Here is a 17,940-nt window from a genome sequence, read left to right as displayed (position 1 = left end):
ATATCTGAGATTTGTCTTCAATGAAGAACATTATGAAGAAAGTTTAAAAGGGGAAAAAATGGATGATATATTTGTGTTATGTGAAACAAATAGAAAATAACTTCATATCAGGAATTCTTAATAAATTCTAAAATGCAGGAAGAAAATGAAGAAATGTCTAACAGGAAAAACACAAGCATACACACACACACGCACGTGCATACACACACACACACACACACACCAGAGGATATACAAGGGAATTCACAAAAATTACCTTCAAAGGCTTACAAGAATAGAAAACAATACTGAAATTCATTAGAATTGAAAGGTCTACAAATTGAAACAACAAAGAAGCCTCTATTTTCTCCTATGAGGCATGCAGAAATTTGTCAGATACTGTAAAGTGTGGGCAAAAGGTAGAAGAGAGAAGAAAACTCATTTACATTTGGGAAAATGTAGAGAGGTGCAGCCATTCTGGGAATGAATCTGGTGTTACTGGGTCACATTATGCCTGTGCATATTCTATGATACAAGAATTATTGCTAAATAGGGAGCCAAAGATTTTCTCACACAGAAAATTGTACCGTCATATGGTATATTCCTGTAATCTTTGTGGTTCTGTTATTTGTGTTGGAACCGTGTTGTGTGATGTGGATATCCTTCACTGGGAGAAGAGAGAAATGAAAATGCAAGAGATGTGCAGCAAGGATATTGCACAGCAGTAGGGAGAAGGATTAGATGAACACCTGGCATTGTAAATGATCTTAAAGACTCAGTTAAGTGAAAAAGGTAAACAAAGAGGCATATAACACAATATCATTTATGTAAAGTAAAAATATGTCCACAAACAAAACATTTTTTGGAAATGTGAGGAAAATAAGAGCATCACATGCATTAAACGGTTACAAAGTCAGTGGGAATGAAGTATGGGTGTATATTATGCAGACAAATTCATAATAAACAAGAAAGGGGCTTTAAAATCACTAATCATGCAAAGTATCGTATACTGAGGAATATAATTAACTCCATTCTCCACACCGGAGAACACACACCCAAAAACCAGGAGAAATAAAATTGCATGGTACTTGTACAGAAATACGAAGTCAGGAAAGGAACCATCTACAGAGTGCTAAAATAGATCAAATTTAGCAAGAGTTTAATTTCTCTAATAAAAGACACTTAACATTGATGAGAATTTTCCAGTAAATGGTGTTAAATGACCATTGAGAGGAAAAAGCTCGGATCTCTAAAGCACTCCTTACATCAGAATAAATTCTAGATATATCATGATGTAAATTAAGCTGTACATGTAAGCAAAACTATGAAAATCTTAGAAGACAAACAGGATTTTTTTTAAAGATTTATTTATTCATGAGAGACACAGAGAGAGAGAGAGAAGAGAGAGAGAGAGGCAAAGACACAGGCAGAGGGAGAAGCAGGCTCCATGCAGGGAGCCCGATGGGGGACTCGATCCCCAGACTCCAGGATCACACCCTGAGCTGAAGGCATATGCCCAACTCCTGAGGCACCCAGATGTCCCACAGAATGATTTTTAAAAAGCATAACTTGTTATCAACAGAGACATTTCAATTTTTTTTTTTTATGATAGTCACAGAGAGAGAGAGAGAGGCAGAGACACAGGCAGAGGGAGAAGCAGGCTCCATGCCGGGAGCCCGATGTGGGATTCGATCCCGGGTCTCCAGGATCGCGCCCTGGGCCAAAGGCAGGCGCCAAACCGCTGCGCCACCCAGGGATCCCAGACATTTCAAATTTTAGCACAAAATCAAGTCATAAGGAAAACGACTGATTAAATTATAAATGTATGATACAAAAGTCCCTAAAAGCAGGTCACCTGGGTAGTTCAGTGGTTGAGGGCCTGCCTTTGACTCAGGTCATGATCCCAGGGGTCCTGGGATCAATTCCCATATCAGGCTTCTCACAGGGAACCTGTTCCCCCTCTTTTATGTCTCTGCCTCTCTTTGTGCCTCTCATGAATAAATAAATTAAATCTTTAAAGAAAAAAACTCCATAAAGTCAACTGGCAAAGTAGAAAAAGACTTGTTTTTTGGGATGCCTGTGTAGCTCAGCGGTTAAGCATCTGCCTTCAGCTCACGGTGTGATCCCAGGGTCCCGGGATCAAGTCCCACATCAGGGAGCCTGCATGGAGCCTGTTTCTCCCTCTGCCTATGTCTCTGCCTCTCTCTCTCTATGCTCTCATGAATAAATAAATAAAATCTTTAAAAATAAAGACTTGTGTTTAACACAAAATCAAACAACCCATTTTTCATAATATACAAGGATTTTACACAGCAGTAACAAAAATTTGAATGGCCTAATAAAAGAAAAGTAACAAAGGAAATACACAGTCATTTCACAGAATAAATAGAAAATGAAAATCATCAATAAGCATATAAAACTATGCTCATCCTCAACTGTAATTAAAGTATCATATAATAAATTAAGAGGGACATACCATTTTTTGACCTAATGGATTAACAAAATTGAAGAGTTTCACACTACCAAATGGTAGTAAAGTTGTAACTAAATAGAAACTTTTATGCAATGTTGATGAGTGTATCATGTTGATATTAAGACCTTGCTAAACAAATTGAACTCTACCACATAAGGTAATCATATGACATCAAAACAGATATAAACCAAAATGAAAGCACTAGCCCTACAATTAAGCTTGTAGTACTTGGGAGCCCCGGTGGTGCAGCGGTTTGGCGCCACCTGCAGCCCGGGGTGTGATCCTGGAGACCGGGGATTGAGTCCCGCGTGGGGCTCCCTGCAGTCTGCTTTTCCCTCTGCCCTTCTCATGAATAAATAAAATCTTAAAAAAAAAAAAGTTGTAGTACTCAGCTAGCATCCAAACAATTCAATATCTGTTTATTTTCATTTCTATTTAATTACCATATATGTGAAAACACAAGTTTGATGACTTGCGAACCCCTGAGATATATCTGCTGATGCTATCTGGAATACCACTGGTGTAAGGTTTGAACGAAGGGTGCTAGTATGAGTTAGAGACTTCAGTCTGTGACCTCAAATAGAACACCGAGTGCCCTAGGATGTCTCAGAGGATGGAAAGGTAATCAGGTTGAGGGCTTCTCAAGCTCCAGGGAATGCCCTATTTACATACTCTCAGGACCTCAGCTTTAAATAGATCCTTGAAGGAAAAATGCTCTCTGTTCAGGAGTGGGACCTAGGAGAATTGGAGTTTGTACCTGGAATTCAGTAAGGCAGAAAGGCTTGGGGTGGAGTCAGACTCCTAGGATGACTGGAGTGCAGCCCCGAGAGGCATTGCTTAGGGGCCAACCCACAACCGGTGCTGTCCTTCCAGACTGGATCTGGAGGCTGCAGACATCATTCCCTCCCACACTTGATCCTTGATCCTTCACCAGGGACCTGGCAGCACAGTTTCTGCCTCCTCTCTGCCTCCAGGTGAGAGTGGACAAGCTGGTGATGGGCCTCAGGCCATAGGAATCTTAGTACCCATTGGGGGTTGTGAGGTGGGCATGGCATTGGGAAAGGTAAGTTTTGTCATTTGCTTTCTTGCACATCAATGTTGCTCCTTGTTAGCCACCCAGAGACTATTGTATTCCCACTCTTCTCCAGGATCCCAGCCCAAAAATGCTTTCCCAGACTTTCTTCTTCAGGGATGAGGCTCCTTCCAGAGATCACAGAGGTTGTGCCTCTTACTGTTGAAAAGCAACTGCCTGATTCTTTCTTTGCCTCCTTGGTCAGGCCTTCAGCAGCATGTTTGCCTCAGCTTGCATTTGTCCCACCCTCTCCCATTGAACAAGCAAGGGGCTAGAAGGAAACAGGAATCTTGCTTCAAGGAATCCGGTCAAGAGCTCCTTGCTCTTGCGTCTTCTCCGGGTCTAGGAGATGTGAAGGAATCAGGACTGCGTGGTACAGCCTTCTAGGAAGGCAGCACTGCTGCCTCCAAGCCCCTGGTGAGTTAGGGCAGACAGTGGTGTGAGTCCAGTTACAGGCAGTGCTGGCCTTCTAGCCCTGAAGAGGATACTAGCGCCCACTGCAGGTGCCCTCGCGCAAACATCCCATAGTGTGGTATCCTTCACATAAGGTCAGGCATGTGGGTTCCCACAACACCCAGCCTTGGTCAGTATCCAGTTGGCTCAGGACCCACTCTGGGACATCTTTGGTTGTTGTGAAAGATATGGTGGCCATGAGGGTATGCAAATTAGAGTATGAAATACTTCAGTGAGTATCTGTGGTGATGGATGTCTGTGTGTTTATATAAGATATTGTGAAGCTGAGAGTGAGTATACTAACATGTGATGTGTGTATATGACAAGGAACAATGCCATGTATGCAATGTGACTGTGTGAGACACAGTGACTAAGAGAAAATTTCTGGAAAGGCCATATTAGAAATAATGTTATTATGGCCTCAGATGATGAAAGATGCATTCCCTATCCTTTCGATTTGGGGACAGAGCCATACTTTCAAATCTCTTCCTGTATTTCTTCCTTCTGTTTTTTCTCCACATCTCCAGATTCTATCCTCTAAGTTAAGCTTCTGTTCCCTGATTTCATCTAACTTCTATTCTCTTCATTGTATTTTCTCACTCCGATTCTTTCCTCCTCATTTTTCCTACAAATTCAATAACATAACATCATTATTTAATTAATTAGCAAATTGAACAAAGTTAGATGAAATCTTTAGACTATGGAAAGATAATTATCCTTGGCTGCCTTTAGAATACAAAAGATACTACATTTGATCTTATTCACTTCCTTTTCCCCAAGTTTTATTACTCTCGTGTTTGGACAGCTTCCCTATCACATATGTATGTCAATCTAAAAATCCTACCTTTAAGGGATAGAGATTCAGTCTTCAAATATGCTGTACAGTGTTTACCTGGATGCTAAGTTTTTGTTGTGGGTTAAGAGTTTATCACTGAGGGGGCACCTGGGTAACTCACTGGTTGAGTGTATGCCTCCGCCTAGGATGTGATCATGGAGTCCCGGGATCCAGTCCCGCATCGGGCTCCCTGTGAGGAACCTGCTTCTCCCTCTGCCTATGTCTCTGCCCCTCTCCCTGTGTCTCTCATGAATAAATAAATAAAATCTTTTTTAAAAAGTTTATCACTGAGGTAGTAAGGGTATTATTTAATGGAATTCTCTTTAGAGGGACAGAAACATACACAACCTGCATATGCACATACACATGCAGATATACACACCACATATGTATGGTTTATACCCATACATGTTATTTTCACAACCTACTTTTTATTTTTTTAAGATTCTATTTATTTTTTCATGAAAGACACAGAGTGAGAGAGAGAGAGAGGCAGAGACACAGGCAGAGGGAGAAGCAGGCTCCATCCTGGGAGCGTGACATGGGACTCGATCCCAGGACTCCAGGATCATGCCCTGGACCGAAGGCAGGCAGTAAACCGCTGAGCCACCCAGGGATCCACAACCTGCTTCTTAAACTCAACAGTGTGAGCAACATCTTTCTAAGGAAAATATAGGTCTACTTATGTGTTAGTAGACATAGGTCTACTAACCTTAATGGCTTAAGGTTAGTGCATCATGATCACAGCAGCCATTTCTTTCAATGTAGCTGTCAGACGTTGTGCAAACTACTTTCCATTAGGTTCTCAACTTAATCTGTACATCCATGCTATAAATTTGTGGTGTTATGCCCAATTCTTTGTGGTGTTATGTCCAATTCACACTAAGCAACAGGCATAAAGGAGCTAAATCAACTGGCCAAAGCCACAGAGCTAAGAAACAGGGGGAAAGGATTCAACCTGTGTCTGTAGGATGACACATCTGTACTGTTACCCATTTCTCTATAAGGTATAGATTATATTATATAGGAAAACAAGAATTTACTCAGCACATCACTTACTGCTAGACTGTAAATTGTTTTATTCTGGAAATAATCCTATATGTGAATATCCTTTGAAGCAAAGTTTCATACATACCTATAATTATTTCCAAAATGTAAGGTCCCAAAAATAGCATTGTTCAGAAACAAAAGGCAGTTCCATTTTGTAAATTTTTAATATTTTCAAATCACCTTCCAGAGAGATTTTATAAATGCTACATGTGTACATTTTTCATATCTGCTTGCCCCATTCTCAAAAGTACAGTGAATGATTTCAATCTATTTCACCTTTGCTAACCTACTGTGAAAGGAACAGTATTATTTATTTTCTGTTTCTCTAAGTGAAGATGAACATTCTTTACACAGGTTGGGCATTTGTATTTCTTCTGTAAATTGGCTGTGTAACATCCTGTTTGCATCATTTTCATTGGTATTCTTTTTACTCTTTTTAAAAGCTTAAAAGCTCTTTGATATCCTAGTTTCCTACTTGGTGTTTATATGTTAACTGTGTATGTTCTTTACTTAACCACTTATTTTTACCTTGTTTTATAATAGACTATCCCGCCCCCCTAACTTAATGGTTATGGTTTTCATGGCATCCTTAGTAGGTCTTTTCCCACAGAAAGTACTCAGTTACATTTTCTACTGGTAATAGTATGGTGTCTTCGGTTTTATTTTTTCTTACACTGAGATATTTAATCCGTGTGTATTTGGGGGAAAAATAAGAATTGTTGTGAGAGTGTTTTGTTTCCAAACAGATACCCAGATATCCTAACACCATTTTTAAGTAATACGTACACCTTTCTCTGTTAATTTAGATGACGCTTGTATCATTCATGTCCTTGTATTCTTTTTATATATATATAAATTTGTTTTTTATTGGTGTTCAATTTGCCAACATCTAGAATAACACCCAGTGCTCATCCCATCAAGTGCTCCCCTCAGTGCCCGTCACCCAGTCACCCCCACCCCCCACCCACCTCCCCTTCCACCACTCCTAGTTCATTTCCCAGAGTTAGGAGCCTTTCATGTTCTGTCTCCCTTTCTGATATTTCGCACTCCTTTTTTCTCCTTTCCCCTTTATTCCCTTTCACTATTTTTTTATATTCCCCAAATGAATGAGACCAAATGCTGAGTAAAATAAGTCAATCGGAGAAGGACAAACATGTCCGCATATTCTTGATTTTGATTCTTCACTACTTTATTTCATTGAGATGTTTGTGCTTGGGCTAATACAATACATATAAATTAATCAGATTTAATTGTCTATCTTAGTATCAGGTAGGTTAAATCTTCTAACCTCACCCTACCACAGTGCTTTTCAGTTTCATTTTTTCAGATATTTACTGTGAATATTTTCACATGTATTCTTCTGGATAAACTTCAGAATTATCTTAATTTCCCATCAGGATGCTTATGGATTTTGATTATAATTGCATTTGATTTTAGCATGTTTCTGGGGAGTGTTTCTCAACATATGGTGCATGAAATAATCACATCAAAATCACAAAAAAATACTTGTTAGAAAGGGGGGGTTTTTTTGTTCCACCACCAACCTACCGAAAATCTTCAGAGCCCAGAAATATTTATTTTTGACAAACTCTCACAGAGAGAATTATGAAGAACACTAATGTGTGAGAATCAAGGAAGGAAGAACTGATATCTTTATAATATTTTAATTTCCCATCTGGAAATTAGGTGTATTTCTCCTTGTATTCATGTTGATGTCTATGATTCTCACTGGAGTATAATATTCCCCTTGCATTGGTTTCGATCATATTCTGTTAACATCACAACTGAACATTTGAGAGAGCGCGCTGTTATGAACTTTAAGTGCATTTATTTTTTTATGACTTTATTTACTCATAAGAGACACACAGAGAGAGGCAGAGATATAGACAGAGGGAGAAGCATGCTCCCTGTAGGGACCCCAAATGTGGTACTTGATCCCAGGACCTGGGATCATACCCTGAGCCAAAGGCAGATGCACAACCGCTGAGCCACCCAGGTGTCCCAACTATAACCACATTTAATAAATTCTCTAATTAGTTCTCAGTATATAGAAAAAGTGCATATAACACTCATTTGTTTACAGATTTCTTATTGTTTTTAATCACTTTTCAGTAGATTTAAGTTTTCCAGACAAAAAATAAAATTCATTTACAAATAATAAAGTTACCATTTCCTTTCCGATAATTAGATCTCTTCATTCTAGTCTATTTCTAATTTCTATTGCATTAACTAACTCTTTGCAAACAGATACCTTTTCTGAACTCAGAATGTAATGTAAATGTTTCTAATATTTCACTGTTGAGTATGATTGAGCCTTTGATTTCAAATAATGTGTAATACCATAAAAGGATATATATTCAAATTCCTTCTAAAATGAAATATACCAGGGAGCTGTGTGGCTCAGTTGTTTGAGCATCTGCATTTGGCTCAGGTCATGATCTTGGGGTCATGGGATATGGCCCAAGTCATGCTCCACTCCATGGGGAGCCTCCTCCTCCCTCTCTCTCATCCACTCCCCCTCCTTATGCTTGTGCACATTCTCTGTCAAATAGATAAATAAAATCTTTATTTTTTAAAAGATTTTATTTATTCATTCATGAGAGACACAGAGAAGTAGAGACAGAAAGAGGGAGAAGCAGGCTCCATGCAAGGAGCCTAATACGGAACTCGATCCCAGGTCCCGGGATCATGCCCTGAGCCAAAGGCAGATGCTCAACCACTGATCCACCCAGGTGTCCCAATAAATAAAAGCTTTAAATAACATAAAATAAAATGATATACACCTAAGCTCATTTTTTACATAGAATGTTCATTACTAATGAAAGTAAACTTTATTCAATGCCTTTTACAGCATCTACTGACATTATTTTATCCTCATTTTGATCTGTTAATATGAAGAAATGTTTTAATCAAGTTCCTAATAATCAGTTCATCTGTGCATTCATGGGAAAAATTCACTTGATCATGAAGCTTTATTCTTTTGGAATACTGTGATATCCTATAGGCTTTTATTTATTCTTAATTTTAATTCCAGTATAATTAACATCCAGTGTTATATTAGTTTCAAGTATAAAATATAGTGACTTGGGATGCATGGGAGGCTCAGTGGTTGAGCACCTTCCTTTAGCTCAGGGTGTGATCCCAGGATCCGGGTTCAAGTCCCATGTCCAGCTCCCTGCGTGGAGCCTGTTTCCCCTCTGCCTATGTCTCTGCCTTTCTCTGTGTGTCTCTCATGAATAAATAAGTAAAATCTTTTAAAAATATATAGTGATTCAACAATTCTGTTTATTACTCAGTGTTCATCATGATAAGGGTATTCTTAATCCCCTTCACTACTTCCTCCATCCCCCCACTTACCCTCCTTTTGTAACCACTAGTTCTCTATGATTGAGTCTATTTTTTGTTTATTTTTTCTTTGTGTAGTTTTTCTTAAATTCCACATATGAGCAAAATTATATGCTATTTGTCTTTCTCTGAATTATTTCACTTAGTGTTATACTCTCTAGATCCATCCATGTTGTTGCAAATGGCAAGATCATTCTTTTGTATGACTAATATTCCACTCTGTATATATGCCACTTCCTATTTTCCATTTATCTCTTGATGGGCATTTGGGCTGCTTCCATAACTTGACTATTGTAAATAATGCTGCAATAAACATAGGGGTGCATGTATCTTTTCAAATTAGTGTTTTTGCATTCTTTGGGTAAATACTTTGTAGTGGAATTATTGGATTATATGAGAATTCTAATTTTAATTTTTTGAATCACCTCCATACTATTTTCCACAGTGGCTGCACAAGTTTGCATTCCTAGAGTAGAGCACGCACGACGGATTCTTTTTCCCCACATCCTCCCCAACACTTGTTTTTTCTTGTGATTTTTATTTTAGCCTTTCTGACAGGTGTGAGGGGATATCTCATTGTGGGTTTGCTTGTATTCCCCTGATGAGTAGCGACATTGAGCATCTTTTCATGTGTCTGTCCGCCATCTGTATGTCTTCTTTGGGGGAATGTCTGTCCATGTCTTCTGCTCATTTTTTATTGGAGTATTTGTGTTTATGGTGTTTAGTTGTACAAATTCTTTATATATTTGGATACGAACTCTTTATTGGATGTGTCATTTGCAAATATCTTCTTCCATTCGGTAGGTTTTCTTTTAGCTTTGTTGATTGTTTCCTTTGCTGTGCAGAAGATTTTTATTTTGAAGTCATGCCAATAGTTTGTTGCTTTTCTTTCCCTTGCCTCAGGAGACATTTCTAGAAAGATGTTGCTATAGTCAAAGACAGAGAAATCACTGCCTGTGCTCTCTTCTAGGATTTTTATGATTTCAGGTCTCACATTTATATCCTTAACTCATTTTGAGTTTCTTTTTGTATATGGTATAAGAAAGTGGTCTGGTTTCATTCTTTTGCATGTAGCTGTCCAATTTTCCCAGCATATTTGTGAAAAGACTGTTTCTCATTGCATGTTTTTGCCTCTTTGGTCAAAGATTAATCCACCATATAATGATTGGTTTATGTCTGGGCTCTCTGTTCTACTCTCTACATCTCTGTGTCTGTTGTTGTGCCAATGCTATATTGTTTTGATTACTAGACCTTTGCAGTGTATCGAGAAATCTGGGACTGTGGTACCTGCAGTTTTTCTTCTTTCTCAGGATTGCTTTGGCTCTTCAGGTTCTTGTCTTGTCCCATAGAGATTTTTAGCATTATTTGAATCAGTTCTCTGGAAAATGCTGTTGTTATAAGGATTGTGTTTAATCTGTAGGTTGTTTTGTGTAGTGTGGATATTTTAAGGATTTGTTATTGCAATCCATGAGCATGGAATATTTTTCCATTTGTGTCATATGCACTTTCTTTCCTCAATGTTTTATAGTTTTCTGAGTACAGGTCTTTCACCCCCTTGGTTAATTCCTAGTTATCTTGTTCTTCTTGGTGAAGTTGTAAATAGGATTGTTTTCTTAATTTCTCTTTCTGCTGCTTCAATTATTACGTGTAGAAATTCAACAGAATTCTGTAGATTGGCTTTATATCCTGTTACCTTTCTACATTCGTTCATCAGTTCTAGCAGTGTTTGGGTGGAGTGTAAAGGGTAATCTATATGTGGTATTGTGTCGTCTGCAAATAGTGAAAGTTTTACTACTTCCTTACCAATTTGAGTGCCCTTTATTTCTTTTCTTGTCTGATTTCTGTAGGGCTAGGACTTCCAGTATTATGTTGAATAAAAGTGGTAAGAATGGACATACTTGTCTTGTTCCTGATCTTCGGGGGAAATCTGTCAGTTTTTGACCATCGAGTATGATGTTAGCTGTGAGTTTTTCATGTGGGGCCCTTATGATATGGATATATTCCCTCCACACCTACTTTGTTGAGGGCTTTTATTTTGAATGGTTGTTGTATTTTGTCAAATGCTTTTTTTCTGCAACATTTGATTGTTGAAGATTGAAACAATCTTAGGGTTTTATTCTTTCTTGTGTTGATGTTATGTATCATGTTGATTGATCATAGTGAAAGATTTTTAAATATATTGTTGGATTCAGTTTGCTAGTATTTTATTGAGGATTTGTGCATCGATGTTCATCGGAGAGATACTGCCCTGTAGTTCCCCCTCCCTTCCTCTGTCTCTCTGTCTCTCTCTGTCTCTCTGTCTCTCTGTCTCTCTCTCTCTTTATAGTGTCTTTATCTGTACTGGTGGCCTCATAGAATCAATTTGGATGCTTTTCTTCCTCTTCTATTTTTTGCAATACTTTGAGAATAGAATAGAGAATATTAACTCTTCTTTAAATGTTTAATTGCATTCACCTATGAAACCATCTGGTCCTGGACTTTTGTTGTTGGGAGCTTTTTGATTTTGATTCCAACATTATTGCTGGTAAGCAATCTGTTCACATTTTCAATTAATTCCTGCTTCAGTTTTAGGAGTTTATATGTATCGAGGAAGTTTTCCATTTCTTTGAGGTTGTGGAACTTGTTGGGTATGATTATTTGTATTTCTGTGGTGCTATTTGTTATTTCTCCTCTCTCAGTTGTAATTCTATTTATTTGGGTCTTTTCTCCTTTCCTTTTCCTAAGTCTGGCTAGGGGTCATCAATTTTAAATTTTTTTCAAAGAACCAGCTCCTGGTTTCATTGATCTGTTCTATTGGTTTTTTTTAGTTTCTCTGTCATTTATTTCCATTCTAATATTTATTATTTCCCTTCTTCAGCTGGCTTTAAACTTCATTTGATGTTCTTCTTCTAGCTCCATTAGGTGTAAGATTAGGTTGTTTATTGATATTTTTCTTGCTTCTTGAGGTAGGACTATATTGCTATAAACGTTCCTCTTGGAAAAGCTTTTGCTGCATCCCAAATATTTATGACCATTGTGTTTTCATTTTCGATGGTCTCCATGTGTTTTTGTATTTCCTCTTTGAGGAAATATTTTCATATTCTATTCTTCTCTCTTTCTTTCTTTCTTTCTTTCTTTCTTTCTTTCTTTCTTTCTTTCTTTCTGGATCATGCACACAAATGAGCTGGGGAGGGTAGGGCAGAGGTAGAGGAAGGGAATCTTAAGCCAGCTCCATGCTCACATGGAGCCCAATGTGGGGCTCAATCACTACCCTAGATCATGACCTGGACTGAAATCAAGAGTCAGATGTTCAACTGACTGAGGTACCCAGAACCTCTATTTCCAATCTGATTTCTTGATTCACCCATTCATTGTTTAATAGCATGGTATTTAGCTTCCATGTATTTGTGCTCTTTCCAGATATCTTCTTTTGTTTGATTTCCAGTCATAGTATTGTGGATGGAAACATGCATGGTGTGACTTCACTGTTTGTTTGTTTTTTTAATTTCTTAAGACTTATTTTGTGGCCTCATGTGTGATCTCTTCTGGAGATTGTTTCATCTGCACTTGAAAAGAATGTGTATTTTTCTGTGTTAGGATGGATTCTGAATATATCAGTTAGATCTATCTGGTTCAATATGTCATTGAAAGGCACTGTTTCCTTGTTGATTTTGTGTTTGGATGATCTATCCAATGATCTATCTATCCTTCTTGGTCTCTTGTTGCACTCTTTGTTTTTAAGTCCATTTTGTCTGATAGAAGTATTGCTTCTGGCTTGCTTTGCACTTCTATCTGCATGATAGATGTTTTTCTTTTTTTTAATTTTTAAAAAGTTTTTATTTATTTATTCACAAGAGACACACAGAGAGAGAGAGAGGCAGAGACATAGGCAGAGGGAGAAGGAGGCTCCATGCAGGGAGCCGGATGTGGGTCTGGATCCCAGAACTCCAGGATCAAGCCCTGGGCCAAAGCAGGTGCTCAACTGCTGAACCACCCAGGCGTCCTGATAAATTTTTGCTATCAGTTCACTTTCAATCTGCATGTGTCTTTAGGTCTGAAGTGAGTCTCTAGTAGGAAGCATATAGATGGGTCTTGTTTTTTTATCCATTCTGTCACCCTGTGTCTTTTCACTGGAGCATTTCTCCACTTACATTCAAAGTAGTTATTGACAGATATGTATTTATGGCCATTTTGTTACTTGTTTTGTGGGTTTTGTAGTTTTTCTCTGATCCTTTCTTCTCTTGCTCTCTTTCAAAGAGAGAAGGTTTATTGGCTATCTTTAGTGATATACTCAGATTCCTTTCTCTTTAATCTTTGCATATCTATTACTGGTTTTTGATTTGTGGTCACCATTTCATTTGTAAATAGCATCTTCTGCATAAAGAGGCCTATATTAAGTTGATGGTCGCTTCAGCTTGGACCCATTTCTTTACTCCAATACCCCCAAACATATGTAAACATATGCTTTAGTTATATGGTGTCATATCTTACATCCTTTTAAGGATGGGTTGATTTTTGTATATGATGTGAGATAAGGGCCTAATTCCATTGTTTTGCATGTGGATATCCAGTTTTCCCAACACTATTTATTGGAGAGACCGTCTTTTCCTCATTGTGTATCCTTGGCATCCTTGTCACAGAAACCCAACCTTGTAAGGGTTATTTCTGAGTTCTTTATTATATTCCATTTGTGTATCTGTCCATTTTTAACCATTATTATGTAACAAGATAAACATATTTTCTTGTGAATATTTTTCTGGAGTTTATTTATTTTGAATAGATTCCTAGAATTGGATTTAGAAATTGGCATAATATTTGAGGATATTATATGATATTAGGCCTAGGGACTCAAAAACTCCTAATATTCTAGTCCTGGTCATTCCTCTCCTTAGAGTCCTACAAAAGAAACAAGAAATATGAAAAATAACAGACTGCTTTTTATTAGTTGTGCTAGTCCCGAATGTCACTCTAGTTCAGAACTCTGATAAGCCTGGGTTGGGGCACTTGGTCTAAAGTCTTTCAAAATCTTCAACCTTTCTTACAGTTTAGTGGGACTTGTTCCAATTTATTAGTCCAGTTCCATGAAGAAGTGAGGAAATAGAACATGCATGACCTTTTAAAGCACAGTAACCCTAGCCAGTAGTAAATAGGGACCAAGCAACATCCTAGAATGTCACAAATCAGATTCTTCTTCATGGGGAAGAAAAGACCAGTAAAAAGGAAATCTTTCCCTCCCCCCCATTGAGAAGTCGGTCAAGGTATACAAATATTTAAAGTTTTTAGTATATTTGACAAAATTATTTTCCAGACAGATTGGACTACTTTTCCTACCCTCTTGCATTGTACACAAAAGTCTTTTTTTGTAAACCTTCACTTTACACTTAATGAATCCTGCTGTTTATTAATTGTGTAATTTGGGGAAAGTAGCTAAACTTTTCTATGCCTCAGTTTTTTCATCTGCAAACTAAGATTAATAACGTCTACCTTATAATGTCATTGAGACAATGTACTTTTAAAACCCTTCATGCTTGTCATGTGTTAAGTTTTAAATAAAATCCAAGTTACTATTTTGTGATGTGGTTGTTCTGTTAAAATCTTAGCTAATTTCCAAGGTGAAAAATGTATCCTTCATTGTTGTACTTAATTACTTGTAATAATATCAAGTATTCTTATATTTAGTAACTAATTGTATTGCATCTTTTTTTGTTGTTGTTTTTTAATTTAAATTCAATTTGCCAACATACGCTGTAACACCCAGTGGTCATCCCATCAAGTGCCCTCCTCAGTGCCCATCATCCAACTACCCCATCCTCCCATCCACCTCCCCTTAAGCACCCCTTTGTTTTCCAGAATTAGGAGTCTCTCATGTTTTGTCTCCCTTTCTAATATTTTCCACTCAGTTCCCCTTCTTCCTGCATTTCATCTTTGTAAGTAGTCTGTTCATGTTCTTAGCTCATTATTTTTTGGACTCAACAATTTTCATGGTGTTTTATATGTAATCTTAGTGTATTAAAGACATTACCTCTGATCTGACATCTTTAAGTATTTTTGTCAGTATGTAGTTCAACTTAAATTTATTCATGATATTATTATCGCACAAAAGCCTTTCATTTTATGTTATAACTTCTGCATGTTTTCCTCATGGTCTCTTGGCTTTTGTGTCAGTCTGATCCTGTCCAGATATCACAAGAATTTTGACTTGTTTTTCCTGGTTTTTTACTTTTACTTTTAGCATTTTATTCTTTAATCCAAAAAGAACAATACTTGGTATATTAAGTGATAAGCCTCTATTTCTTTTTTTTAAGATTTTATTTTTTTATTCATGAGAGACACACACAGAGAGAGAAGCAGAGACACTGGCAGAGGGAGAAGCAGGCTCCATGCAGGAAGCCTGACATGGGACTCGATCCCGGGTCCCCAGAATCACACCCTGGGCTGAGGCAGCACTAAACCGCTGAGCCATTTGGGCTGCCCAAGCTTCTATTTCTAAGCCAAGAAAAAATTGCTGTTTTTTTTAAGAAGTCAAATTAAGTTTGATGCCTGAAAGCTGTTTCACATTTTCAAGCATATGTTATAATTAAATGTGTAGTATTTTGAATAGTTAGTGGTGCAGGATTGTACATGGCAATAGTGCCAACAGTAAACAGTAATTTTGTAGGAATATGTGTATAGCCATTTAAGAAAATCCATTCAAATCCCAAATCCTCATATGAGAACTAGCCAGGAAGGCTTTAACGATGTCATAATATAGATAAATGGCACTGGGAAGAGGATATTTGGAAAAAAATTGAAATGGGTTGAAATTACAACCAAGCAATCAGAATTAATATTTAGTATTAATTAGAATGACTTGGGTAGCAAAAAGCTAGAAATATCCAATTTGGTTATAATATGAGCTTTAAATAAGACTCTTCTACAAGACTTGATGTTACAAACCAAAAGGTTGTTCTTTTTATTTGTGCAAACAGGTAAACAGGCATAAATCTCAATGGGAGAGGAAAACCAAACCTCTGTGGCTGAGTTTATTTTCCTGGGCCTTTCACAGGACTTGCAGACCCAGATCCTGCTGTTTGTTCTTTTTCTCCTCATTTATCTTTTGACTGTGCTTGGGAACCTGCTCATCATCATTCTCATCTTCATGGACTCTCGACTTCACACTCCCATGTACTTTTTTCTTAGAAACCTCTCTTTCGCAGATCTCTGTTTCTCTACTAGCATCGTCCCTCAGGTGTTGGTCCATTTCCTGGTAAAAAGGAAAACGATTTCTTTTCTTGGGTGTATGGCACAAATAGTTGTCTTCCTTCTGGCTGGGTGTACAGAGTGTGCACTGCTGGCAGTGATGTCTTATGACCGGTACGTGGCTGTCTGCAAGCCCCTGCACTACTCTAGCATCATGACCCAACAGGTGTGTCTCCAGTTGGCCATTGGATCCTGGGCCAGTGGAGCACTCGTGTCTCTGGTGGATACCACCTTTACTTTTCAACTACCCTATCAAGGACAGAAGATTATTAATCACTACTTTTGTGAACCTCCTGCCCTCCTGAAGCTGGCTTCAGCAGATACCTACAGCACAGAAATGGCCATCTTTGCAATGGGCGTGGTCATCCTCTTAGCTCCTGTCTGCCTGATTCTGGTCTCCTACTGGAATATTATCTCCACTGTGATCCAGATGCAGTCTGGGGAGGGGAGGCTCAAGGCTTTCTCTACCTGTGGCTCCCATCTCATTGTTGTTGTCCTGTTCTATGGCTCAGGCATATTCGCCTACATGCGGCCAAACTCCAAGACCACAAAAGAGCAGGATAAAATGATCTCTGTGTTCTATACAGTGGTGACTCCAATGTTGAACCCCATAATTTATAGCCTGAGAAACAAGGATGTTAAAGGGGCTTTCAGAAAACTAGCTGGAAGAAAGTCCTTTTCTCAACAGCGGTGATCTAGGGTTTGACTTTTATATTTGTTTAGCTTAGTTTAGTATTAGTTTTTGAGAGAGAACGAGAGTAGGAGCTGGTGGATTGGCAGTAGGAGAGGGAGAGGGACAAGCAGACACCCTGCTCAGTGGATAGCCCAGGAGGGGTACCATCCCAAGATCCTGAGATCATGATCTGAGCTGAAGTCAGCTGTTGAACCGATTGAGTCACTGAGGAGGCCCTATTTAATTAATTAATTAAATGGAGAGTGTGGATGAACAGGTAGCACAAGGCGAAGAGGGAGAGAGAAAGAGAATGTTTAAGCAGGCTCCATCCCTAGCATCGAGCTGATTGAAGGCTCCATCTCATGACACTGAAATCACGACCTGAACCAAAATCAAGAATCAGATGCTTGGGATCCCTGGGTGGCTCAGTGGTTTAGCGTCTGCCTTTGGCCCAGGGAGTGATCCTGGAGTCCTGGGATCGAGTCCCACATCAGGCTCCCTGCATGGAGCCTGCTTCTCCCTCTGCCTGTGTATCTGCCTCTCTGTCTCTCTGCCTCTCATGAATAAATAAATAAAACCTTAAAAAAAAAAAAAGAATCAGATGCTCAACTGGTGAGCCACTATGTTACTCTGGTAACATTCTTATAAGAGGTACAGGATTTTAGTAGACAGTTATGAATTAATTCAAGAAGCATAAAAGTGAAGACATGTTCTAAAAACCATGAATATGCACACTGAGCTAGAACACAGAGGAGAGAAATAAAAGGATAAAAAGTTTATGTTTTCCTGATTATAAAACACAAGTGCTATTTTGGAATTTGTGGGTTAATTCCGCTAATGTG

The 17,940-nt window shown here is 38.3% G+C and overlaps 2 protein-coding genes across 2 annotated transcripts in view; both read left to right on the top strand.

Moving 5' to 3' along the window:
- The window catches only part of ZNF215 (zinc finger protein 215), a 113,850-nt gene that overhangs the window by 44,386 nt on the left and 51,524 nt on the right, over positions 1-17,940 (top strand). The gene's annotated exons all lie outside the window — the stretch shown is intronic.
- Positions 16,154-17,119, top strand: LOC140614865 (olfactory receptor 2D3). The gene has a single exon (XM_072794246.1). It carries the CDS (start codon positions 16,175-16,177, stop codon positions 17,117-17,119), a length of 945 nt encoding a protein of 314 aa, XP_072650347.1. The 5' UTR covers positions 16,154-16,174.

The sequence above is a fragment of the Canis lupus genome, chromosome 23 (assembly GCF_048164855.1).
Source record: "Canis lupus baileyi chromosome 23, mCanLup2.hap1, whole genome shotgun sequence".
Taxonomy (NCBI): domain Eukaryota; kingdom Metazoa; phylum Chordata; class Mammalia; order Carnivora; family Canidae; genus Canis; species Canis lupus.
The sequence above is the reverse complement of the archived record's forward strand: the minus strand, read 5'-3'. Positions and strand labels throughout refer to the sequence as shown.